This window comes from Procambarus clarkii, chromosome 22 (assembly GCF_040958095.1).
Source record: "Procambarus clarkii isolate CNS0578487 chromosome 22, FALCON_Pclarkii_2.0, whole genome shotgun sequence".
NCBI classification, from domain to species: Eukaryota; Metazoa; Arthropoda; class Malacostraca; order Decapoda; family Cambaridae; genus Procambarus; species Procambarus clarkii.
In genome coordinates, this window is record NC_091171.1 from 44,616,281 (window position 1) to 44,642,423 (window position 26,143).

At 51.2% G+C, this 26,143-nt stretch overlaps 1 protein-coding gene across 1 annotated transcript in view; it reads left to right on the forward strand.

The window, feature by feature from the left end:
- The window catches only part of PolA2 (DNA polymerase alpha subunit B), a 59,566-nt gene that overhangs the window by 17,179 nt on the left and 16,244 nt on the right, over positions 1–26,143 (forward strand). Inside the window, exon 3 of the mRNA XM_045744879.2 lies at positions 6,726–6,786. Within this exon, the coding sequence (XP_045600835.2) occupies positions 6,726–6,786 (61 nt within the window). The remainder of the gene's footprint in view (positions 1–6,725; positions 6,787–26,143) is intronic.

Sequence of the window (26,143 nt, forward strand, 5' to 3'; positions counted from 1 at the left end):
CTTGTGTGAAGGGGTTATGTCTGGTGCTTTAAGCGCATCTGGTATCTCCCCCAATGTCGAAGCTCTTCCTCTACACTAATACTGAGTACCTGTACTACTGGCACTTTGCATTTCTTTATAAATATTTAATTCCATGAGTCTGGACCCGGGCCTGAGTGCATGGGCATATTGTCAATTTTCTTTCAAAATCTGCCACACACTTGTGTTGATATCAGTTATATTTACAGGGGATTTGGATATCGTGCATAAAGAAGTTGTCCGGATCTTCCACTTTCATGCTGTTTATCGGAGTGCTAAACATGTCCTCATACTGCTTCTTTTAGGATTTCACTAATTTCTTTGTCATCCTCTGTGTATGAACCTTCACTTGTACAAATAGGTCCAATACTGGCAGTGGTCTTTGCTTTTAATTTCACATGTGTGAAGAAATAGTTTTAAGTTTTTCTTTATTTCTTGAATTGCTTTCTGTTGTAGTTGCCTTTCTTCTGATATGAGTGTTTCTCTGCTCGATTTCTTCAATCTCCCCATTTAAATTATTCCTTCTTTGTAGTGAAAGTCGTGTCTGCTTAAGCATTACCTTTTTTTCCTTCTTCTTTTGTAGTGTCGTCTGTGTTCTGTTTATATGTTGGACCTCTTCTGGCTTTCCTCAAAGAAACATGTTTCAGACAAACTTTATATGCTTCCGACATTAGTTTTTCTATTCCTTGTGTAGGATTTTTATTACTTAAAACAGTTTCCCATGGAATGTTTGTAAGTTCCCTGTTTATTTTCTCCTAGTCTCCTTTTATTATTAAAATTGAATTTACTGAATAACCCCTCTCGCATGATAATTGTTTTAGGTCTATTTTGAGTATTGATAGTACTGTAGTTTGCATTTCAATGAGCTTGTGATCTGAGTATGTGGTATTTAGATAGTAATGTCCCTGATTGTCTTCATTGTTTGTGAAGACTAGATCTAGAATATTTTCTTTTCTAATTGGTTCTGATATCTGCTGGTTGAGTGAAAATTTGTCACAATCTAACCAGTTCTCTTAATTTGAGGTTGGTTATGTCCCAATAGATTTCCTGGTATAATATTATTGTTTGCTATTCTCTATCTTAAATTAGGCAAGTTGAAGTCACCTAGAAAGATATAGGGTATTGGGTTTGCCAAATTATCGAGGCTATTCTCTATTTTGTTTATCTGTTCTGTGAATTCCTCAGCTGTTGCGTCTGGCAGTTTATATACGTGTATTAGAATAATAACTAAGTTTATTTTCTCTATTTTTACTCCCTCTACTGTACCTCTACCACCTCATTTGTAGAGTTAAGGAGCTCCGAGCAAACAAGGTCTTCCTTAATATACAGACCCACTCTTCCATGTGACCTAATTACCCTATCATACCTGTATAAATTATATCCTGGTATTCAGATCTCACTGCCCAAGAATTCCCTTGCATGGGTTTCTGTGCAACCTGTCCTCTTAAAAAGAACGTTGCCTTTGGCAGTTTACCCGTATGGCTGAATATGGACGTAATTTGAAAATGAAAAAAAAATCCCAAATTTATTTTAATTTTTTTTTTTCAAGAACAGTAAGTTTTGGGTCCTCTGGTAGATTAGGTGGGCAGGAAATTTTCAAAGTTTCAAAACTGTATGAAAAACGTTAATGGAAAGTTTCCTTTTCTAAGCTTCCCGAGTAAGCCGGACAACTCAAACAGAAAACGAAACAGTACGTCACTTTTGTGAGTCGATTTCATTTCAAATTACTGTACGTCCAAATTTGGCCATAGCGCGCATGTGAGCGAAAAGTGACGTTATTTTTAAGAGGACGGGTTGTTCTGTGAAAGCTCCAAATACTGCATTTGACTCAGTGAGGAGGCCATTTATGAATGGTACTTTGTTTTTTGTTCTTGTTTTTAGTCCTTGTATGTTGGCAAAGATGAATGAGGTTACTCTATTTAGGATAGTTTGACTATGAGACTTTTCTGGGACTTTTCTGGCAGGTCCATTATGCATGGACATATCGAGTTTATTCTGACCAATGCTGATTGTTGTAGGGCAGTTGCCTGGTATGCAAGTGGGTCTGTCTTCCAGTTATATACATTTTCTGTGTCCCTCCTTTTAAAAATCTCTTTCGACTTGGTATAAAAAATTATTTGACTTGCCTCTAAATACATTATTTTGCTTACTGCTCTTTATGTACTTTAAATTCTAAAGTGATCACAAGTGGTATTTTTCTTAGGCACACCGATTTGTAAAAAATATTCTAGCTTATATCTGTACAGTGCACTTTTACAAGGCCGAGGCCTATGTTGGCTCCTGCTAAATAGTGAATCACTTCCCTTCCACTGAATTTCCCATGTTGAAATTCATATTTCTAGAAGAAATAAATTTTGGATTCTGGAGAGGGCAGTGGTGACAACCAGATTGTCAGTTAATAACATAATGTAATTTCTATAAAAAAAATTTCCTTTAGTGAGTCGAGTTTGATCCGTCATTATCATGTCGTAATACTGTAGCACTAGTGCTGTTTGACAAAAGATAAAGGAAGCCAGTCATATAATTTGTGAATGAAATAGGAAACGGTAGTGGAAAGTGAATGGTCGAAACATTGAAAGCTAAGTATGAGGATTTAGATGATGCTGTTTACCAATGATTGTTATTTGTGTCTAAATGTGCATGAACATGTACATACTGTATTGTATCACTTGCTATAAGAAAAAATTATGACAAAAATTTGATAACAAATAACCCCAAAAGATGCAAACTTAAGAAAAATTAAGATTTCACACTTAGATTTCAAATTAACGTGAATTGAATTAGGAATGATATGATCCAGATTTTGATGGAGAGACTATAATGTATAAGATGTTTTTGTTCCAAAGTTTTGCATACAATATATACCCACATACATATAAATTCTTTGGGTATATACCCAATTTATATATATATATATCTTTATACAGTATTGTGCTGTATTAAATTAATAACTAGAGGCTAAAACTTCATTATGTATTTCTAGCATGGTAAATGTTATTTGCTGATGTGAAAAATATGCTGACATGATAAATGGTAAAATATTCAGATACCATAGAAGAAATTGTGTGTATGAATGGTAGACGGCTATGAGCAAGCCTTGTAATCTTAAATCTCTGACTAAACTGTATTCTATGTTGGGACAAAATATTTCCACATTCTTACATTTGGGTAGGTACTGTACAATGAAGCATGCAGTATGTGATTGGATGAAATAGCCTGTTACTCTATTTTGTGGTAGTCGGTTATTATAAGAGTGCCTTCGGGGGAAAGCTGGGTGGAAACTTTTAGTGTTATGCCTGGAATATACCTGAAGTGAGTTCTTCAGAGAGTTCTACTCCTCAAATCTAGCCTGGCGCTAGGCTTGTCTTGAGATAACTTTTAAGGTTATCGTTTTGATTTGGTTGGGTTGTATATATGACTGGTTATCGTATACGAAATTGTAGTCATATAGAATATAGGCCAGGTATAAGACCAAGACCTTACAGCTAAAGCCAAGAGGAGACCATGTCTCAAGAGCAGGAAAGCTTCTGAATGAGCTTTCTAGCACGTGCCTTGAGCAGGATTGATTTACCTTATGGGCTATGAGGATAGATTATTGAAATAATTTAAAGCGGGAGAATGAAAAAAATGGTAAAACAGAAGTTTCAGAAAAGTTGTAATAGTCAGGGAATTATTCAGTTATTTGTCTTGTTCGTAGTTGTCACTGGTCGCAGTGTGAAGTATGACTTACATTTGGTTATGGAGGTCGTCAGGGTTTTGGCAAATAAAATAACTACCTACAGTGCTAGATAGTTGTGCATTACACTGATTTTTGTTTTTTAAGACTGAAAAATTATTACGGGTCATTTTGGAATAAGGGCCATAAATGTATATCAATTAAAAGTCTGTACTAAATGTATGACAGTATTTAGAGGTGAAATACAGCATACGAAAGGTTGGCAGTGTGTAGAAAAGTTGTGGGGCCCAGTGGTGTGGCCAGTAGCTGGATGGGTGGCGACAGCTGCGCCCTCCTTTATATCAGGATATCAATAAGCCTAACAGGCTTCCTGTTACCAGTAGTAATTTTTTTAAGACTTATTTCATACTATCTTTCGTATCTTTGGTGCAAATTTCGGTGATTGGAATACAGCATATCTGGTATAGTGGTTGGTGGAAGCGTTGCGCAGAGTAGGGCTTGGCATGCTAGGGAGTGAGGTATAGCGTGGTGGTGGTGGTGGACAGGTGACGGCAGGAAGGTGGAGCGGACGAGTGTGTGAGGAGCGCCAGGAACGCCCTCCACGCCTCTTGCCATCACCATTTTTTCTCCCGCCACCGCCAACTTTTGACCAAGATGGCGGGCCTTCCCTCTAGGACTGGCCTATGCGTTAGTGATCGCCTCCTAACTTCTTTGCTTCTCTCTACTGTGTATAACAATGGATATTGTTATAAAATAAGAAATAAAAATAAACTCCACTGGATCGGAAATAGTGGAAATGTGAATCAAGGCTCGGGACAATTGCTTGGAGCGCCGTCCTGCCTGTCTGGTGGAGTGCCACACACCGCCATACTCCTCCATAAAACCCCTTCTAGATAGATTGCAGATAGATACCTTACACTTTGCTTTATAATTTGACTGCATAAGCTAGCACTGTTGACATTGACAAAGATGTAATTCTTACGGTGACAGTGTGTTATACGAGGCGATTAAAAAAACACTTAGGTGCGTTTAGATTTGAATGGTAAATGAGGTATTCTCACGGAGCGGTTCGAATGGAGAGGCATTTGAAACGTTGCGATTTAGAGGGCCACATTAGTTCTTTCTAGGGACCCCCCCACTTGAAGCCAGGGCGAGGCCGAGGCGGCAGTAACGCCTACTTAGGGTGAGAAGACAGAATATTGAAGGGAGGTTATAGGTATGGGGTCAGGTCGTGCACATCTCCTGGGCCAGGCAAATCCACTACTGGCTCATTATAGCCCGTCCTGCTTGGAACATTTTGTTACGAGTAGCTGAATCTAAAGCAACAACAGGTATAGGGGTGATTGTGGTTAAGGGTCGGGCGGAGATGGGTGTAGTGGTAGGCTGGGGTGAATGAGGTACAAGGTAGTGTAGGTTGTTGGGGGGAGATTGTGGTAGCAGGAGAGGGTGGTGTACGTTGTGGAGGCAGGAGAGGGTGGTGTACGTTGTGGAGGCAGGAGAGGGTGGTGTACGTTGTGGAGGCAGGAGAGGGTGGTGTACGTTGTGGAGGCAGGAGAGGGTGGTGTACGTTGTGGAGGCAGGAGAGGGTGGTGTGCGTTGTGGAGGCAGGAGAGGGTGGTGTGCGTTGTGGAGGCAGGAGAGGGTGGTGTGCGTTGTGGTGGCAGGAGAGGGTGGTGTACGTTGTGGTGGCAGGAGAGGGTGGTGTACGTTGTGGTGGCAGGAGAGGGTGGTGTACGTTGTGGAGGCAGGAGAGGGTGGTGTACGTTGTGGAGGCAGGAGAGGGTGGTGTACGTTGTGGAGGCAGGAGAGGGTGGTGTACGTTGTGGAGGCAGGAGAGGGTGGTGTACGTTGTGGAGGCAGGAGAGGGTGGTGTACGTTGTGGAGGCAGGAAAGGGTGGTGTACGTTGTGGAGGCAGGAGAGGGTGGTGTACGTTGTGGAGGCAGGAGAGGGTGGTGTACGTTGTGGAGGCAGGAAAGGGTGGTGTACGTTGTGGAGGCAGGAGAGGGTGGTGTACGTTGTGGAGGCAGGAGAGGGTGGTGTACGTTGTGGTGGCAGGAGAGGGTGGTGTACGTTGTGGTGGCAGGAGAGGGTGGTGTACGTTGTGGTGGCAGGAGGGAGGGGGCTGGTGGTGAGGGGGTGCAAGCGGTGAGAATGTGTGGGGTGAGTGATATTTCAGGTGGGAATACTGAATACTGTAGGTGTGTAAAGCAAGTAGTGTATATACTAAGGTGTTGGTCATCCCGCCCTGCCCTCCACGTATGTGTGGGTGTAGTTGGTGTAGTGGTGGTGGTTGTCCCGGGGCGGTGCGTGCGTGGCCCCGCCAACGGTTGCTGGGGGGGGGGCTTGGGGGGGGGGGGGGATAGCCTCCGCCTCTAGAACTGGCGTAACCAACCCACCACGATCCGCTGCTACACCCGCACCGCCTGGTGTGTGGGGTGCAGGGTTGTGGGCGGGTGTAGCAGGTGTGGGGGCGGGGCAGGTGAGAGGGAGGTGGGCGGGGGGGGGGGGGGGGAGGGGGGGGCCGGTGCGCGTGGCGTCTTCACGACGGCTTGGAGGATTTCCTGGCGGGAGGAGGGGAAAAGGGAGAGCGGGGGGGATGGGGGAGGGGAGGGAATTTGGGGGAGGAACCCACGCCGGCCACAGCAGCAGCAGCCACAGTCCCGCGCCAGCAGTCAGCACGCCACCACCACCAGCACAGTCTCCTGCACGCCCACCCACCCCTGCCCCTTGCATCCGTCCCAACACTAGCCCACCCACGCTACACTCCAGCCACCCCTAACCAACCCTCCCGACCTACGCTGCCGGGGATGGCTACCTCTACCACCGTAGCCAACCTGGCTCCTGCTATCACTGTTGTGAAGTGTAGTGTGGCCCCGGTGGCCTGCAGGTGGCCCACGGACGACCGGGCCAGTGTGTGTGGTGGGCCAGTGTGGCCCCCGGGAGTGACGAGTTTAGTGTGTGTGGGATCACTACCTACCTCTCAGTGTTGAAGTCTCCCATCAGCTACTATGATCCTTAACCCTAGCTCAGCTCCAACGAGGACGATGACCATGACCTGCTGGCGGCCTACGGCGGCACCCCAACCCTCAAGGTGAGTATTGAATACCTTTATTTGTCTTCCCGACTTGGCGCCGCCGCCTGATAATTACTCGTCTGTGGGGGCTCGCATCTCTTAAACCTCTACCTGTAGTGCAATATATCAGGTTATTGAACTTTTGCAACAATCAATGTCTCCCGTTCCTCATAACCGAAACTAGTACTCTTCCTAGTAGGTGTAAATCATTCACTCACAATTACTCTCAATAACATGCAACCTTATAAAATGATTTATGTGACTGGCTGATTCGTTTTAACCGTCGAAACTACTAAGAGAGACTATGAACTATTTTGTGGAAAGTTTGCCAAATATAATTTACCCATTCTACATTATATTATGTACGTGGGGAGAATTGCCGGGTATTGGATGCGTGCGAGGGTGGCTCCGCATTGTGTTGGAGGGGGGGGGGGGGTAGAGGGTGTTGTCTACGTTATTTTCTTGTAGTTGTGTTGGTGGAGAGTGTAAGTTATGTCCTTGTATAGCGAGTCGAAGGTAGAAACACTGGCAGGTGTGGCTGGCATGATCCCTTGGATAGCTACTTGCTGCCAGTTGAACTCTCGACGCCGGCAGCTTGGGTGTATGCGCGAGTACACTGAGGAATGTTGTAGTGACCCCCCCATCCCCGCTCCTCCCCCACTTCCATTACCAGTCCTGTGAGAGTACTCGCCACCTGGCCCAGGAAAGCCATCAGGCAACCTGGGGTCTCCGGCACGGAAGCTTTTGACTTGGGCCTCGATCCACCCAACAGTTTGCCTGGGTCATCGACGGGCGCGCCGCCCGGGTCTTAACGCGCACAACCCACTGGCCACAGAATCAAACTGGCATGGGTTCGACGTTGAATCATCGTTAGTAAGATTGAAGTAGCTCCGGTTTTATATTGGCGTTGGTCTTTGATATTCTTGTTCCCTCTGGGAGTCAGCCCAGTATGTCTTGCGAGGAAGCGCGTTGTGACGTCATGCAAGCCGGGTGAACGCCATCTTGGATTTTACTTAACCGCTCTCAGGAGTTCGGTTCGTGGTTTGCATCGCGGGGTTCGTGGTCTCGCGGGCGGTACGGCCACACAGCTGACTACACTTGGCTAAACATTCCTTTCTGAGCCAGGTGTGTGTGTGTGTTGGATACGGTCAATTCAGTCCTGGTGGTTGAATCCGCGCCGCCCCATGCTGGCTGAAGGTGTTGGGCTACAGGAGGGAAGGGACGGGGGAGGGTCCAGGGGGCTAAGGGTGGAGGGGCAATGGTCTTGTGGGGAGGGAGATGTGAGGAGTAGGGGGGAGGGAGGGGGGTGTATCAGGTATGGAATGGGATTAGGGGTAGGGAGATGGGTCAGGTAAGGAGCGAGATTAGGGGGTAGGGAGGGGGTCAGGTAAATAGGGGTTGTCAGGGTTGGGGAAGGGGAGGGGGGGGGTCACAGGTATGGAAGGGGGGGGAGCTGGCCAGGTACCCTCGCCAACCGTTACATTTACAAGTTGCCGCCACCGACGATGTGGTCAGCGGCGCCCCTACCTCGCCTTGCCTTCTTTCCCTACCTCGCCTTGCCTTCTTTCCCTACCTCGCCTTGCCTTCTTTCCCTACCTCGCCTTGCCTTCTTTCCCTACCTCGCCTTGCCTTCTTTCCCTACCTCGCCTTGCCTTCTTTCCCTACCTCGCCTTGCCTTCTTTCCCTACCTCGCCTTGCCTTCTTTCCCTACCTCGCCTTGCCTTCTTTCCCTACCTCGCCTTGCCTTCTTTCCCTCCCTCGCCTTGCCTTCTTTCCCTACCTCGCCTTGCCTTCTTTCCCTACCTCGCCTTGCCTTCTTTCCCTACCTCGCCTTGCCTTCTTTCCCTACCTCGCTTGTCTTTTGTTCCTTCACTTCCCGTTTTTTTCCTTTGCCTTCCTTCTCTTGCCAGCCTTTTTCTTCTTTCTGGTTTACTTTCCTCCCCTTCTCCTGATTTCCCTCCTCCCCCCATCCCTTCTGATTTCCCTCCTCCCCCCCATCCCTTCTGATTTCCCTCCTCCCCCCATCCCTTCTGATTTCCCTCCTCCCCCCCATCCCTTCTGATTTACCTCTCCCCCACCCTTCTGATTTCCCTTCTTCCCTCGTCTGATTTCCCTCCTCCCCGTCTGATTTCCCTCCCCCCCTTTCCCACCCCATCCTGATTTCTCTCCTTCCCCCCCCCCCATCTCTTCTGATGTTTGCCCTCTTCTCTGCTACTTGTCATCTACACAGGCGGGAACAGGAACAGACGACTGCTGACGCCTGTTAGCAGGCCGAGGGCTTTCCTGTCCCATGGTAAGCCTTACCCGCTAGTTTCCCTGGAATACTATCCACCAGTTCTTTAACAACCCGGTACCCAATCTCTGCTGGGGTGAACTGAGGCGTACAGTAAGGATTGGCACCCAATCAATCCTCCCCGGCCAGGATACGAACCCGGACCGTATCGCTCGCGATTTCTAGCCCTTCTCCCCCCTAAGCCAGATTCCCCATTCTATTCTCAGTGTTCACCCCCCTCCCCCGCTGTCGCCCAGCTCTTCCTCCCTTTCCTCTTGCCCAATTCTCACCCATCTCCCTCCTCTCCCAGTTTCACTTCACTATCACAATCACTCACCAGAATGTCTCCCTCCCTCCCTCCCACCCACCCTTTCCGCTACCTCTCATGAGGTAGCATGTGTAACATAACGAGTCAGTAGGCTCGGAAATCTGTACACCAGTTGATTGAGAGGCGGGACCAGAGAGCCAGAGCTCAACCCCCGCAAGCACAACTAGGCGAGTACATGGACGGATCTCTTGTCTTCCCTTCCTCGAGTGAATGAATGCTTTTCCCTCCTTCCATACACTATACATACGTCCATACACTCCGTCACCCATCCACGTGTCATCCATTCCCCCCCACTACCACCTCCCCTTCCCGTGCCTTCTTATCTTGAGATGATTTCGGGGCTTAGTGTCCCCGCGGCCCGGTCCTCGAGCCTTAGCCCTCAGGAAACAGCCCGTGACAGCTGACTAACTCTCAGGTACCTATTTACTGCTAGGTAACAGGGACATCAGGGTGACAGAAACTCTGCCCATTGTTTCTCGCCGGCGACCGGGATCGAACCCGGGACCACAGGATCCCGCGACCAGTGTTCTGTCCGCTCAGCCACCGGCTTCTCCTTGCCTTTCCTTTCCCATTCCTTTTCTACTTTTCCCTCGTCTCCTTTTACCATCTACGCCCCCCCCCCACCCCCCTTCGTCTTCCCGCTCTCCGTGGTATGGTGGGCGCCATCTTGCTAAGCCTACCCAGCACCGCTCGGAACAAGGCGGTCGTTGTATGCTCGTCAGGGGCCCGCACCCCCTCCCCCCCCCCCCCCACCCCCCATGGGCAGTTCAGCTTGGGCCTTCGTCCTTTTCTCTCACACACTCCAGGTACCTGTTAGGTACCTGGGAGTGCTGGATATTATATTATAGTTAATAGAACAGAAAATGTTACGGGTGTTTGGTACTCCATTCCTTCCCACAGGCAAGCTGCAATCGCTTCCCAGTATTAATAAGGCGGGGGTGACTGTAGCACTGGGCAGGGCTGGGTGACTGTAGCACTGGGCAGGGCTGGGTGACTGTAGCACTGGGCAGGGCTGGGTGACTGTAGCACTGGGCAGGGCTGGGTGACTGTAGCACTGGGCAGGGCTGGGTGACTGTAGCACTGGGCAGGGCTGGGTGACTGTAACACTGGGCAGGGCGGGGGTGACTGTAGCACTGGGCAGGGCTGGGTGACTGTAACACTGGGCAGGGCTGGGTGACTGTAGCACTGGGCAGGGCTGGGTGACTGTAGCACTGGGCAGGGCTGGGTGACTGTAGCACTGGGCAGGGCTGGGGTGACTGTAACACTGGGCAGGGCTGGGTGACTGTAACACTGGGCAGGGCTGGGTGACTGTAACACTGGGCAGGGCTGGGTGACTGTAGCACTGGGCAGGGCTGGGTGACTGTAACACTGGGCAGGGCTGGGTGACTGTAACACTGGGCAGGGCTGGGTGACTGTAACACTGGGCAGGGCTGGGTGACTGTAACACTGGGCAGGGCTGGGTGACTGTAACACTGGGCAGGGCTGGGTGACTGTAACACTGGGCAGGGCTGGGTGACTAGCACTGGGCAGGGCTGGGTGACTGTAGCACTGGACAGGGCTGGGGTGACTAACACTAGGCAGGGCTGGGTGACTGTAGCACTGGGCAGGGCTGGGTGACTGTAACACTGGGCAGGGCTGGGGTGACTAGCACTGGGCAGGGCTGGGTGACTGTAACACTGGGCAGGGCTGGGTGACTGTAACACTGGGCAGGGCTGGGGCGACTAGCACTGGGCAGGGCTGGGAGACTGTAGCACTGGGCAGGGCTGGGTGACTGTAACACTGGGCAGGGCTGGGGTGACTAGCACTGGGCAGGGCTGGGGTGACTGTAACACTGGGCAGGGCTGGGAGACTGTAGCACTGGGCAGGGCTGGGTGACTGTAACACTGGGCAGGGCTGTGGTGACTGTAGCACTGGACAGGGCTGGGTGACTGTAGCACTGGGCAGGGCTGTGGTGACTGTAACACTGGGCAGGGCTGGGAGACTGTAGCACTGGGCAGGGCTGTGGTGACTGTAGCACTGGACAGGGCTGGGTGACTGTAGCACTGGGCAGGGCTGTGGTGACTGTAACACTGGGCAGGGCTGGGGTGACTAGCACTGGGCAGGGCTGGGGTGACTGTAACACTGGGCAGGGCTGGGGTGACTAGCACTGGGCAGGGCTGGGGTGACTGTAGCACTGGGCAGGGCTGGGTGACTGTAGCACTGGACAGGGCTGGGGTGACTAACACTAGGCAGGGCTGGGTGACTGTAACACTGGGCAGGGCTGGGGTGACTAGCACTGGGCAGGGCTGGGTGACTGTAACACTGGGCAGGGCTGGGTGACTGCAACACTGGGCAGGGCTGGGGCGACTAGCACTGGGCAGGGCTGGGAGACTGTAGCACTGGGCAGGGCTGGGTGACTGTAACACTGGGCAGGGCTGGGGTGACTAGCACTGGGCAGGGCTGGGGTGACTGTAACACTGGGCAGGGCTGGGAGACTGTAGCACTGGGCAGGGCTGGGTGACTGTAACACTGGGCAGGGCTGTGGTGACTGTAGCACTGGACAGGGCTGGGTGACTGTAGCACTGGGCAGGGCTGTGGTGACTGTAACACTGGGCAGGGCTGGGAGACTGTAGCACTGGGCAGGGCTGTGGTGACTGTAGCACTGGACAGGGCTGGGTGACTGTAGCACTGGGCAGGGCTGTGGTGACTGTAACACTGGGCAGGGCTGGGGTGACTAGCACTGGGCAGGGCTGGGGTGACTGTAACACTGGGCAGGGCTGGGGTGACTAGCACTGGGCAGGGCTGGGGTGACTGTAGCACTGGGCAGGGCTGGGTGACTGTAACACTGGGCAGGGCTGGGGTGACTAGCACTGGGCAGGGCTGGGGTGACTGTAGCACTGGGCAGGGCTGGGTGACTGTAACACTGGGCAGGGCTGGGGTGACTGTAGCACTGGGCAGGGCTGGGGTGACTGTAACACTGGGCAGGGCTGGGGTGACTAGCACTGGGCAGGGCTGGGGTGACTGTAGCACTGGGCAGGGCTGGGTGACTGTAACACTGGGCAGGGCTGGGGTGACTAGCACTGGGCAGGGCTGGGGTGACTGTAGCACTGGGCAGGGCTGGGGTGACTAGCACTGGGCAGGGCTGGGTGACTGTAGCACTGGGCAGGGCTGGGTGACTGTAGCACTGGGCAGGGCTGGGTGACTGTAGCACTGGGCAGGGCTGGGTGACTGTAGCACTGGGCAGGGCTGGGTGACTGTAACACTGGGCAGGGCTGGGTGACTGTAACACTGGGCAGGGCTGGGTGACTGTAACACTGGGAAGGGCTGTGGTGACTGTAACACTGGGCAGGGCTGTGGTGACTGTAACACTGGGCAGGGCTGGGTGACTGTAACACTGGGCAGGGCTGGGTGACTGTAACACTGGGCAGGGCTGGGTGACTGTAACACTGGGCAGGGCTGGGTGACTGTAACACTGGGCAGGGCTGGGTGACTAGCACTGGGCAGGGCTGGGTGACTGTAGCACTGGGCAGGGCTGGGTGACTGTAACACTGGACAGGGCTGGGTGACTAGCACTGGGCAGGGCTGGGTGACTGTAGCACTGGGCAGGGCTGGGTGACTGTAACACTGGACAGGGCTGGGTGACTGTAACACTGGGCAGGGCGGGGGTGACTGTAGCACTGGGCAGGGCTGGGGTGACTGTAACACTGGACAGGGCGGGGGTGACTGTAGCACTGGGCAGGGCTGGGTGACTGTAGCACTGGGCAGGGCTGGGTGACTGTAGCACTGGGCAGGGCTGGGTGACTGTAACACTGGGCAGGGCTGGGGTGACTGTAACACTGGGCAGGGCTGGGGTGACTGTAACACTGGACAGGGCTGGGGTGACTGTAACACTGGACAGGGCTGGGGTGACTGTAACACTGGACAGGGCTGGGGTGACTGTAACACTGGACAGGGCTGGGTGACTGTAATACTGGGCAGGGCTGGGTGACTGTAGCACTGGGCAGGGCTGGGTGACTGTAGCACTGGGCAGGGCTGGGTGACTGTAGCACTGGGCAGGGCTGGGTGACTGTAGCACTGGGCAGGGCTGGGTGACTGTAACACTGGGCAGGGCGGGGGTGACTGTAGCACTGGGCAGGGCTGGGTGACTGTAACACTGGGCAGGGCTGGGTGACTGTAGCACTGGGCAGGGCTGGGTGACTGTAGCACTGGGCAGGGCTGGGTGACTGTAGCACTGGGCAGGGCTGGGGTGACTGTAACACTGGGCAGGGCTGGGTGACTGTAACACTGGGCAGGGCTGGGTGACTGTAACACTGGGCAGGGCTGGGTGACTGTAGCACTGGGCAGGGCTGGGTGACTGTAACACTGGGCAGGGCTGGGTGACTGTAACACTGGGCAGGGCTGGGTGACTGTAACACTGGGCAGGGCTGGGTGACTGTAACACTGGGCAGGGCTGGGTGACTGTAACACTGGGCAGGGCTGGGTGACTAGCACTGGGCAGGGCTGGGTGACTGTAGCACTGGACAGGGCTGGGGTGACTAACACTAGGCAGGGCTGGGTGACTGTAGCACTGGGCAGGGCTGGGTGACTGTAACACTGGGCAGGGCTGGGGTGACTAGCACTGGGCAGGGCTGGGTGACTGTAACACTGGGCAGGGCTGGGTGACTGTAACACTGGGCAGGGCTGGGGCGACTAGCACTGGGCAGGGCTGGGAGACTGTAGCACTGGGCAGGGCTGGGTGACTGTAACACTGGGCAGGGCTGTGGTGACTGTAGCACTGGACAGGGCTGGGTGACTGTAGCACTGGGCAGGGCTGTGGTGACTGTAACACTGGGCAGGGCTGGGAGACTGTAGCACTGGGCAGGGCTGTGGTGACTGTAGCACTGGACAGGGCTGGGTGACTGTAGCACTGGGCAGGGCTGTGGTGACTGTAACACTGGGCAGGGCTGGGGTGACTAGCACTGGGCAGGGCTGGGGTGACTGTAACACTGGGCAGGGCTGGGGTGACTAGCACTGGGCAGGGCTGGGGTGACTGTAGCACTGGGCAGGGCTGGGTGACTGTAACACTGGGCAGGGCTGGGGTGACTAGCACTGGGCAGGGCTGGGGTGACTGTAGCACTGGGCAGGGCTGGGTGACTGTAACACTGGGCAGGGCTGGGGTGACTGTAGCACTGGGCAGGGCTGGGGTGACTGTAACACTGGGAAGGGCTGGGTGACTGTAACACTGGGCAGGGCTGGGTGACTGTAACACTGGGCAGGGCTGGGTGACTAGCACTGGGCAGGGCTGGGTGACTGTAGCACTGGACAGGGCTGGGGTGACTAACACTAGGCAGGGCTGGGTGACTGTAGCACTGGGCAGGGCTGGGTGACTGTAACACTGGGCAGGGCTGGGGTGACTAGCACTGGGCAGGGCTGGGTGACTGTAACACTGGGCAGGGCTGGGTGACTGCAACACTGGGCAGGGCTGGGGCGACTAGCACTGGGCAGGGCTGGGAGACTGTAGCACTGGGCAGGGCTGGGTGACTGTAACACTGGGCAGGGCTGGGGTGACTAGCACTGGGCAGGGCTGGGGTGACTGTAACACTGGGCAGGGCTGGGAGACTGTAGCACTGGGCAGGGCTGGGTGACTGTAACACTGGGCAGGGCTGTGGTGACTGTAGCACTGGACAGGGCTGGGTGACTGTAGCACTGGGCAGGGCTGTGGTGACTGTAACACTGGGCAGGGCTGGGAGACTGTAGCACTGGGCAGGGCTGTGGTGACTGTAGCACTGGACAGGGCTGGGTGACTGTAGCACTGGGCAGGGCTGTGGTGACTGTAACACTGGGCAGGGCTGGGGTGACTAGCACTGGGCAGGGCTGGGGTGACTGTAACACTGGGCAGGGCTGGGGTGACTAGCACTGGGCAGGGCTGGGGTGACTGTAGCACTGGGCAGGGCTGGGTGACTGTAACACTGGGCAGGGCTGGGGTGACTAGCACTGGGCAGGGCTGGGGTGACTGTAGCACTGGGCAGGGCTGGGTGACTGTAACACTGGGCAGGGCTGGGGTGACTGTAGCACTGGGCAGGGCTGGGGTGACTGTAACACTGGGCAGGGCTGGGGTGACTAGCACTGGGCAGGGCTGGGGTGACTGTAGCACTGGGCAGGGCTGGGTGACTGTAACACTGGGCAGGGCTGGGGTGACTAGCACTGGGCAGGGCTGGGGTGACTGTAGCACTGGGCAGGGCTGGGGTGACTAGCACTGGGCAGGGCTGGGTGACTGTAGCACTGGGCAGGGCTGGGTGACTGTAGCACTGGGCAGGGCTGGGTGACTGTAGCACTGGGCAGGGCTGGGTGACTGTAGCACTGGGCAGGGCTGGGTGACTGTAACACTGGGCAGGGCTGGGTGACTGTAACACTGGGCAGGGCTGGGTGACTGTAACACTGGGAAGGGCTGTGGTGACTGTAACACTGGGCAGGGCTGTGGTGACTGTAACACTGGGCAGGGCTGGGTGACTGTAACACTGGGCAGGGCTGGGTGACTGTAACACTGGGCAGGGCTGGGTGACTGTAACACTGGGCAGGGCTGGGTGACTGTAACACTGGGCAGGGCTGGGTGACTAGCACTGGGCAGGGCTGGGTGACTGTAGCACTGGGCAGGGCTGGGTGACTGTAACACTGGACAGGGCTGGGTGACTAGCACTGGGCAGGGCTGGGTGACTGTAGCACTGGGCAGGGCTGGGTGACTGTAACACTGGACAGGGCTGGGTGACTGTAACACTGGGCAGGGCGGGGGTGACTGTAGCACTGGGCAGGGCTGGGGTGACTGTAACACTGGACAGGGCGGGGGTGACTGTAGCACTGGGCAGGGCTGGGTGACTGTAGCACTGGGCAGGGCTGGGTGACTGTAGCACTGGGCAGGGCTGGGTGACTGTAACACTGGGCAGGGCTGGGGTGACTGTAACACTGGGCAGGGCTGGGGTGACTGTAACACTGGACAGGGCTGGGGTGACTGTAACACTGGACAGGGCTGGGGTGACTGTAACACTGGACAGGGCTGGGGTGACTGTAACACTGGACAGGGCTGGGTGACTGTAATACTGGGCAGGGCTGGGTGACTGTAACACTGGGCAGGGCTGTGGTGCCTGTAACACTGGGCAGGGCTGGGTGACTGTAACACTGGGCAGGGCTGGGTGACTGTAACACTGGGCAGGGCGGGGGTGACTGTAGCACTGGGCAGGGCTGGGTGACTGTAACACTGGGCAGGGCTGGGTGACTAGCACTGGGCAGGGCTGGGTGACTGTAGCACTGGGCAGGGCTGGGTGACTGTAGCACTGGGCAGGGCTGGGTGACTGTAGCACTGGGCAGGGCTGGGTGACTGTAGCACTGGGCAGGGCTGGGTGACTGTAACACTGGGCAGGGCTGGGTGACTGTAACACTGGGCAGGGCTGGGTGACTAACACTGGGCAGGGCTGGGTGACTGTAGCACTGGGCAGGGCTGGGTGACTGTAGCACTGGGCAGGGCTGGGTGACTGTAACACTGGGCAGGGCTGGGAGTGCTACTCACTCACTGGGTGAGTACTCTTACTCACCCCCCCCCCATTCCCGCTCTTCTATTTCCCACACTCTCCTACCTGCCTGCCAACCTTCCCACACTCTCCTACCTGCCTGCCAACCTTCCCACACTCTCCTACCTGCCTGCCAACCTTCCCACACTCTCCTACCTGCCTGCCAACCTTCCCACACTCTCCTACCTGCCTGCCAACCTTCCCACACTCTCCTACCTGCCTGCCAACCTTCCCACACTCTCCTACCTGCCTGCCAACCTTCCCGCACTCTCCTACCTGCCTGCCAACCTTCCCGCACTCTCCTACCTGCCTGCCAACCTTCCCGCACTCTCCTACCTGCCTGCCAACCTTCCCGCACTCTCCTACCTGCCTGCCAACCTTCCCACACTCTCCTACCTGCCTGCCAACCTTCCCACACTCTCCTACCTGCCTGCCAACCTTCCCGCACTCTCCTACCTGCCTGCCAACCTTCCCGCACTCTCCTACCTGCCTGCCAACCTTCCCGCACTCTCCTACCTGCCTGCCTTCCCAGCCCGTCCCAATAAGTCAAGCCCGGCCCGAGGCCAGGCTTGACTTGAGAGTTTGGTCCACCAGGCTGTTGCTTTAAGCGCCCCCGCAGGCCCACGTATCCACCACAGCCCCGTTGGTCCGGCAGTTCTTGAAGAAAACAGTCTAGTTTTCTCTTGAAGATGTCCACGGTTGTTCCGGTAATATTTCTTATAGTCGCTGGGAGGATGTTGAACAGCCGCGGACCTCTGGTGTTCTGTGTTCTCTGACTGTGCCTATGGCATCCCTGCTCTTCACTGGTTCTATTCTGCATTTTCTTCCATATCGTTCACTCCAGTATGTTGTTATTTTACTGTGTAGATTAGGGACCTGACCCTCCAGTATTTTCCACGTGTATATTATTTGGTATCTCTCTCGTCTCCTTTCTACTGAGTACATTTGGAGAGCTTTGAGACGATCCCAATAGTTTAGATGCTTTATCGTGCGTGCGTGTCTGCACATGTACTGATTGTACACACCTGCCAGATGTACAAATAGACTCGATGTGGAGGGAGGGTAGTTGCAGGAAACCAGGGTGTAGAGCTGTGGTTTTCCTGTCTGTGACCTCTTAACCTCATGGGTCTCCTCCATGTCTCCCACACCTTCGTCTACCCCCGCCCCCCCAACCCCCAGGGTATCCCCTTCCCCCCCCAACCCCCAGGGTATCCCCTTCCCCCCCAACCCCCAGGGTATCCCCTTCCCCCCCCGCCCCACTTCCCATGGGTATCTCTTTCCCCTCAGACTGTAGGCTTCATAACCCTCCCTCTCAGACTGTCAGTCTTCCCCTCCCTCTCAGACTGTCAGTCTTCCCCTCCCTCTCAGACTGTCAGTCTTCCCCTCCCTCTCAGACTGTCAGTCTTCCCCTCCCTCTCAGACTGTCAGTCTTCCCCTCCCTCTCAGACTGTCAGTCTTCCCCTCCCTCTCAGACTGTCAGTCTTCCCCTCCCTCTACCCCCCCTCTCCCGCCATGACTGGTTGGGGGAGGGGGGCTGTTGCCGGCAGTGGACCACAAAGCCCACATAACCATCTAATGTGGCCATCCTTGAAGACTTTAACCTTTGTTCTGGCAATAATTTTTATTTGCTGGAAGGTTATTGTAAGGTTATAGGTCTCGTTAGAATGAAATATTTTGTGCTTATGGCTCCTGCTACTCTTCACTAGGCCTACTTTTATTTTCCATATCTTTTCTCAAAGTTACAAGTATTTCATTGTGTAAGTTAAGGGCTGTTTTCAGGGATTTTGGGCTCAATTTGGGTATTTAGGTTATTTCTCTGCCTTGTGCTGATCCCTTGTCAGTCTCCCAAATATTTTGCATGTCGTGGTCATGTCCCTTGTTTGTATGCATATCTGAGATTGACATAGCTTAGCCTGCTGCGCGTATCTGTAACTGTTATTGTAGTTTTAATGTGAGATTGGTAAGTAGTATGTGGTTAAAAATGGTGTGGGGGGGGGGGGTAGGATGCTGGAGATGCCAGCAAGTGGGAGGAGGAGGGATTTGGTGATGGTGGATGCTGCGGGAGCAGAAGATCCCAAACCAGAGGTGCTGTATCCGTAATGTGTGGTGAAGCTTGCAGCATAAAGTGCTGGCTGGGGTGCGAGGTGTGACTAATGAGCAGCAGCAGCGACCATGTGCAGGCGAGGACAAGAGACGAGAGCGCCTGGCGAACAAGACGAGGCAGGCAGGCAGGCAGGCAGCAAGGACACCGTGAATAGTAGTATTACGTGAGCGTATCGGGTGGGTGGGTGGAGTTCTAGTGCATGGTGACCTGTGGCATGACTAGATCTACACTCATCAACGCGGCTACTCTCGCTTCATCACGGCTCTGCCTCCCTTCACTTTCTGGATGCGTCGCTTCATTACTCACTCACCACCGAAGAAGACAAACGCAGCTATTGTTCCGTCACAAAAATACCTAGATCATGTTATGGGATCGAACTCCCTGGACTCTCCAGGCATTCGCACTGCCCACTGAGCTCTAAACGTATTTCTAACAGAATTACTATCCGACTATCAGTCTTAAGTACTCTCCGTACCACAGCCCAAGTTAGTCTGGTAGTATTTCTGAAGAAGATTCCAGCTCATCTTGCTTTAATTAGCAGTGCGCGCGCGCGCCTGGGGAGTCCCATCCCTTAGCCTCTATATTTTCTAGAGACGCACCACATCCTGGTGATTGCATTGAGCACTCATGTTAATATAACAGTTCTTAATTAACATGGATATACTCATCTGCCAGTGGGAGTTGCTTGCATCAGCACAGGGCATAATTTACTCTGTGTGTTTGTATGTATAGATGGGCGGGTGTATTAGACTGGCATATATACCTGTAACCAGTCAGTTTCATGTGTAATATGGTGGCTCCTTCAATCAGTGTCATAGTAATGGGCCGTGACACTCGTGGTATTTACCTGTTAGCACACAACGGTTGGCAGGGGGTGGCAGAAGTGTTGGGAAAACAATTAGTATATTGTATTTTAAATTGTTTACACAACCTTGTTTAAAGTTCTCTTCTTTGTGTTAACCGGTCAATTAAAATATTTTGCTTTGTTTAAACTAAAGTAAGTTGTGCATTTTAAACACATTGTGCAATTTAGTTCGACAAGGCACAGTATCTCCTTAGTTTAGCTATCTTGATGGGCTGTACCCTGCTCGGCAAATTAGGATATTGCTATTATTGATTCGCTAAATACGCTAAATGGTCCCAGAACTGGGCATTAAATCCTGCTGGGTGCCGGATTGGATCAGTCAGAGGTCCAGTCCTTGTTTTTTGTCTCAAAGCCAGAAAATGTAGCTCTTATAATAGAATTTCATACGATTTGCTGAATAATGTGGCCATATTCATTGATTTGGGCTGAATAACTACAGTACTTCCAGCCTAAGATACAATTTTATTAAATATGTTTATCAGTATTATATTATATTGTAGTTAAAGTCACCAACAAACTTGACAACTCTCGAATCACTTCATGAAGTGTAGATGTTGGGCCTTTGTTTTAATGGTCTGGTACTCTGCCAACTTGGTCAATGTTGTTAAGAATAGTTTATAATTCTTATTTTAACATTGCTTAAAGATTGTGAAAATGTTGGATAAACTGTACAGCAGTACCGTTGGCTACTGTACTAACTAGCAGTGATGGTTTCATGACATTAAAACTACAAGAGTGTTTGGAAAACCTTTTTACCATTTTAAAACAAAAAACAAAAACAAAATTGTCCCGAGGAGGGTATAATGATTGGGGGTGGATCCTTGGGTCCGTTCACCCTGGTGCCCATTGGCGATTGGGGACCTGGATGGAATTTAGTAACCCATTGGGTATGTCTTTAGATGCTATTACTGGGTATTGGCAGCATGTACAATATTATTCTGCATGGTGTAGTGTTGGGGTGTAGCAAGGTGGTGTGTGTGTACACTATCAGTAGTGGTTAATGTTAGTGATAAACAAAGTAGAAGTGTGGTACAGGACGTCTAACCTAAACTGGCATCGGTAACTGGACGTTGTGTACGCTCCAGTAGTGTAGTGGATCACATATTAGTTCTCTACACCAGGGGGATTTCCTTTCATGCCAGACTAATAAAGAGAGGGATAGGCACCCCTCCCTCCCTTCCTTAAGGCGAAATAGTCAGTGACGGTAGAAGTAGCCTAGACTAGTTACTGTCTTTGTTTGATGTACTTTATCTCAATAAACTTACTTGAAATAGACATAACTAGGTCTAACTCATTGAACAGATGCCTTTGGGGCTTACCTGAAATGACTTGTTATATTCCATCTAGATTGAGTATATTCAGCTGGTGACAGTGGGGTTGTGGTTGGTTGGGACACGTGGGGCTTGAGGCAAGACCTTTGGCACTCTCGGTTTGGTGCCTTCTTTTGATAATTACTTACTTATTTTGGCACCCTATGAACTAGTAGTGTTTTAGATTTAGCTACTCGGAACGAAATGTCCATGTAGCACGGGCTATGGTGAGCCCCTAAGTGTCTACCAACTGTGGGACGTTCTTTAGTAGTAGTTCCCAACTTCCCTCATCACCAGTTAGGCCTACTATTGCTGTTTTCTAGCTTTTACTTCCCTTTGCCCATTCTGGCCCTCTTGCCCACGCCGCACATTCAGAGTGCCCTTGTGCATAGCGTGTATGCTGTGGTGCTTGGTGGTGTGGGGTTGGGAGAGGCAAGCCGCCCCTCACTACCACTGTTGACAAAGGTCCTTGTGGCGGCCTTGAGCCCCCTCCCCTAATACACCACCACTTCTACACGCCTCCACTCTCAACGCCGCCACCCACCATTTCCTCCACTGCCACCACTACCCACAACTTCCGTCCCTATCTACCAACACAATAAAGGTGAAGCCCATTATACCAGTGACTATCAGTGTATCAATCATTCAGTAGTCACATAATGCAGGATTGCTCTATTGATCAACATTAGCACCTTTCTACTTAAACAACTACCAATAATTAAAGTATAAGCCAAACCAACCAACCCGTCCTCCTAATAGAGCGTCGCATTTTGACGTATACAAAGGCCTGCCAAAGCCTTGCCTACTCTGCCAAAGGCCAAAAAGGATTTGTTGATTCAAGTTCAAGTACTGTATGTTTATTGAGACAAGAAAAAATACATCTCAAAGGGATAGAGTAGCTTAGGCTATTTTCTATCCCCCTTTTGCCGATTGTTGGCGCCAGAGGCGGCTACTTTATTGTGCACCATATATATATATATATATATATATATATATATATATATATATATATATATATATATATATATATATATATATATATATATATATATTTTTTTTTTTTTTACTCATCCTGTGAGTAGTAGCGCAAAAAGGGATTACAGAGGGCACAAAAGGTCTTTATCAGACCCCCAACGAAGATTATTACCTTAACAATTTCATCTCTCCTTCACTCACGGGAGACATCTCCCGTCACGCAGGGTGCAGTCGCACCTCCACAGATCCCCAGTATCAGCTCTTGATACTGGTAATGGCTCAAAAGGGCCACCACTTACGGGCTATTCATGCCCGTGCCACCTTTTGCGTGGCTTAATCTTCATCAATCAATCATCTCTCCTTCACACCTTATTATAATGTCAGCTAGTTACAGAGAATGTTGTTTCAATAGCTATATATTTAGTTAATCATTTTACATTAATAATAGCTCTTATCGCTAGACGTAATTGTTTGAGCTATGGAAGATATTACAGGGTCATAAGAGAGCTGCTGTTTGTTCAGCCCGTCCTCTTAAGGTTTCATAACGCCAAGAAAAGTCATATAGTGTCTTCTCCTAACCTACCAGAAGACCCAAAACAGAAAACGGAACAGTGTTTCACTTTCGCCAGCCGCTTCCATTTTCTAGTACGAAAATTTTTGGCCTTAACGTATACGTGCAAAATGCGACGTTCTTTGTAGGACGACAGGATGGTTTATTATTAATCTTGACAATACACTACTTGCTTCTTAATCTCATATTGTCGTTTATCTACTGGGAGCGAAATATGGATACAGTGCAAGGATTTCAGGTATTTTATCCTTGGTAATAAGATGGTTTGCCATTTGATACAACGTGAGTTTGATGACATAAAGATTAAGCCTGTGACAGCTGACTAACATCCAGGTACCTATTTACTGCTAGGTGACAGGGGCATCAGGGTGAAAGAAACTCTGCCCATTGTTTCTCGCCGGCGCCCGGGATCGAACCCGGGACCACAGGATCACGCGTCCAGTGTTCTGTCCGCTCAGCCACCGGCTCCCTCAAGGCCAAGGTTGTGCTTCACAGTTTACAGTGTTTGTCATTATAGCACTAATGCTCATTAAAGAAATAAAAATAATCTAACGTTACTGAAGAACTGAAATGGAGTGGTTTGTTTTAATATAAAAAAACACTACACCGACAAGCTACAGCTGCTGACGGCGCAGTTAAACCTCACGTCCCTGGAAAACGAGAGTTGGAGAGACATGATCACCACCTACAAATTTATCAAATGAATTAATAGGGTGGATAAAGACAAAGTATTTAGCATGGGTGGAACATGAACAAGATGGGACACACGTGGGAACTTTGCACAGTACTCAAATAAACGTGTCAAGAGTAGTTAACAAATAGAATACACTAGGCAGTGATATGGAGGAGGTAGACTCCATACACAGCTTCTAATGTAGATTTGATAGTCGTATAGTCTCATGGAACCTGTACCCTAGTTTATTAACGGTTAAGAGGCGGGACCAATGAGCCGAAGCTCAACACCCGCAAGCACACCTAGACGAATGCTACCACTGCCAGCTGCTGCTGCTGCTTTAATATGCATTATTGAGGTCCATGAAGTGATCTAGAGGGCGTGTGTGACGATGTGGCCCGCCAGAGCACCCAAGAGGAGTGAGCAGGTGAACATGGCGGAGTGAAAGTGGGTAAATGCTTTCTTGCTCCGTGGCGTGATCTGTGAACACGTGTTTCCTACCGGCACGAGGCGAGGTGTGGCAGGAAATGGCAGGTGAGGCGAGGGTTGGTACTACAGGTGAACAGGTGGCCCCTCTCCCTCAGCCCATCACTCCCCCCCCCACCCTCAATCACCCCCGCCCCATTTGGCCTTTCAGCCCCCCCCTCCCCCCACCCCCATTTCCTTGGCCTTTCACCCCCCCCCCTCTCAGCCTTTCCGGCCTTGTGCCCCATACCTCTTTGTATATTTGTAAGCTATTAATCTCCCCTCCCCTCCCTCTGTGGTGTGTATTGGTCATGAAATGGGAGGACTAACACGACAAATGGTACACTATTGGCCATGGTGGTGGTAGGAATAGAGTAGTGGGAGAGGTAAGATGGTAAGAAGTGGTGCCCTTACCACGGTGATGGTAGCGGCGGTGCCCTGGACACAGCACCCAACACCCAGGCGGTGGAGACAGCGACGCAGTCTGAGTACTGATCCCCACACATCTCGTCGCATATCCTCCACACTGTTTACCAGTATTACTGTTACGCGTACACATGACGCTGGAGAGTTTTAAGGGTAAAACTATAAGAGCAAGATACGCCATAGCATGAAATACTAGCTCCAAATGCGGATGTTATGAGCAAAGGCTTGCTTGATCCTGCAGGCACATTTAGGTAAGTATTGTCTTGGCCGCCGCGAGCTAGGTGCTGCTCTGCCGGAAGCCAGTATGAAGCAGCCAACAGCCATTTCCTTGTCTTTGTGGGTGTAAGGAAGGTGGACTCTATCCGCCCCAGATATGGGCGTGTGGGCAATGATGAGTTGTTAGGAAGCTATCTCGCTTCTCCATCTCCTAGCCCCTTTTCCTTATTCCTTCTCATACGCTCTTTCCCGTTTACTCTCCCTCCCCCTGTCCTCCCTTTCCTTATGCTAACCACTATGACCTTGCTCATAATTTGGTGCCACAATCGTCTTTGTTCATTTGGGATCAAGACAAGGCTCGCTAAGAAGTGGACTGGTGGAATAGCTGAGTTTTGTGGTACTAATCCAAGTGGTAATGGTGGTCCCAGTGATCCGGGGACATTGATCCTCGAAATCACCTCAAGGTAGATAACCAAATGCAAAATGCTCTGGGGAAACTGACATGACAGGCACCAAGCTCTGACATAGATCACAAAACAGTTGAGCAGAGGAGTTGCAGAATCTGTGGTGAGTGATGGGACACCGCCTTGACCACTACCTGAGAGAATGTGAACATCTGAGTGTCATTAGAAATGTGTAGTATAATAAACCCCACATTGAGTTAGGAAAACACTATTTGTCAAATATAGATACTGTTCTTAAGAGATTCCTCCATTTTGCACCCATAAGATTTTAAGGGCTGACAATGTTAATTTTCTTGTTGGAGAAGCTGTTCACTTGAGAGTTAAGCAAGTCCCAGCTATGTCTGGGTGCAAGTGAGTGAACACCCCAGGGGGGTTTCTTCCTATTGGGAGGGGTGTTGTAAATGCTGCTATGGCGTACAATTTGAGAGATTTTAAGCTGTCTCAATAATCGAGATATTTTATTGAATTTATTGAAATATTTTATATTGAATTTATTGAAATATTTTATATTGAATTTATTGAAATATTTTATATTGAAAATTGATATTTTTATTGAAATTGATATTTTATTGAATACTCGTACAGCACGGTCAGCATGTCAGCAACTTCAGCTTTGAATAAGGTTGTTACTGTACACCAATGTGCAATTCCTTATCCTTTCTAGTGACGTAAGATTTGCTTTCTAATTCCTCGTGACTTTTGCAGCTTCAGTTTGTATTTGAAATGTGGGTTCTACATCTTGTTCAGACTTGTGAAGGTAGCAGAGTAGCCAATATATTCGCCAGTGTTACATATTCTGCTGCTGATTAGTTGTGCGCTTCAGGAGATTGATTCAACGTGATGCATTCCTCTTGTCCATTACAGGGGGGGGGGGTTACCTCGTTTGACGTCTGCCCCCCCCCCCTTCTTCCCAACACAGGTCTATATATGTTTTGCATTTACGGTTGAACTGTTACTTATGACACAGTTGTGCCTGGATGGGGTTCTGGGATTCTCCCAAAGTCCGGCACGGGGCCAGGCTTGACTTGAGAGCTTGGTCCAACAGGCTGTTGCTTGGAGCGGCTCATATATCCACCACTGCCCGGTTGAAATTGAAATTGCCCCGCCCGAGTTGAACCAAACTGCTCGGTTGGTTCGGCAATATTTCTTATGCTTGCTGAGAGTATGTCGAATAGCCGTGGACCTG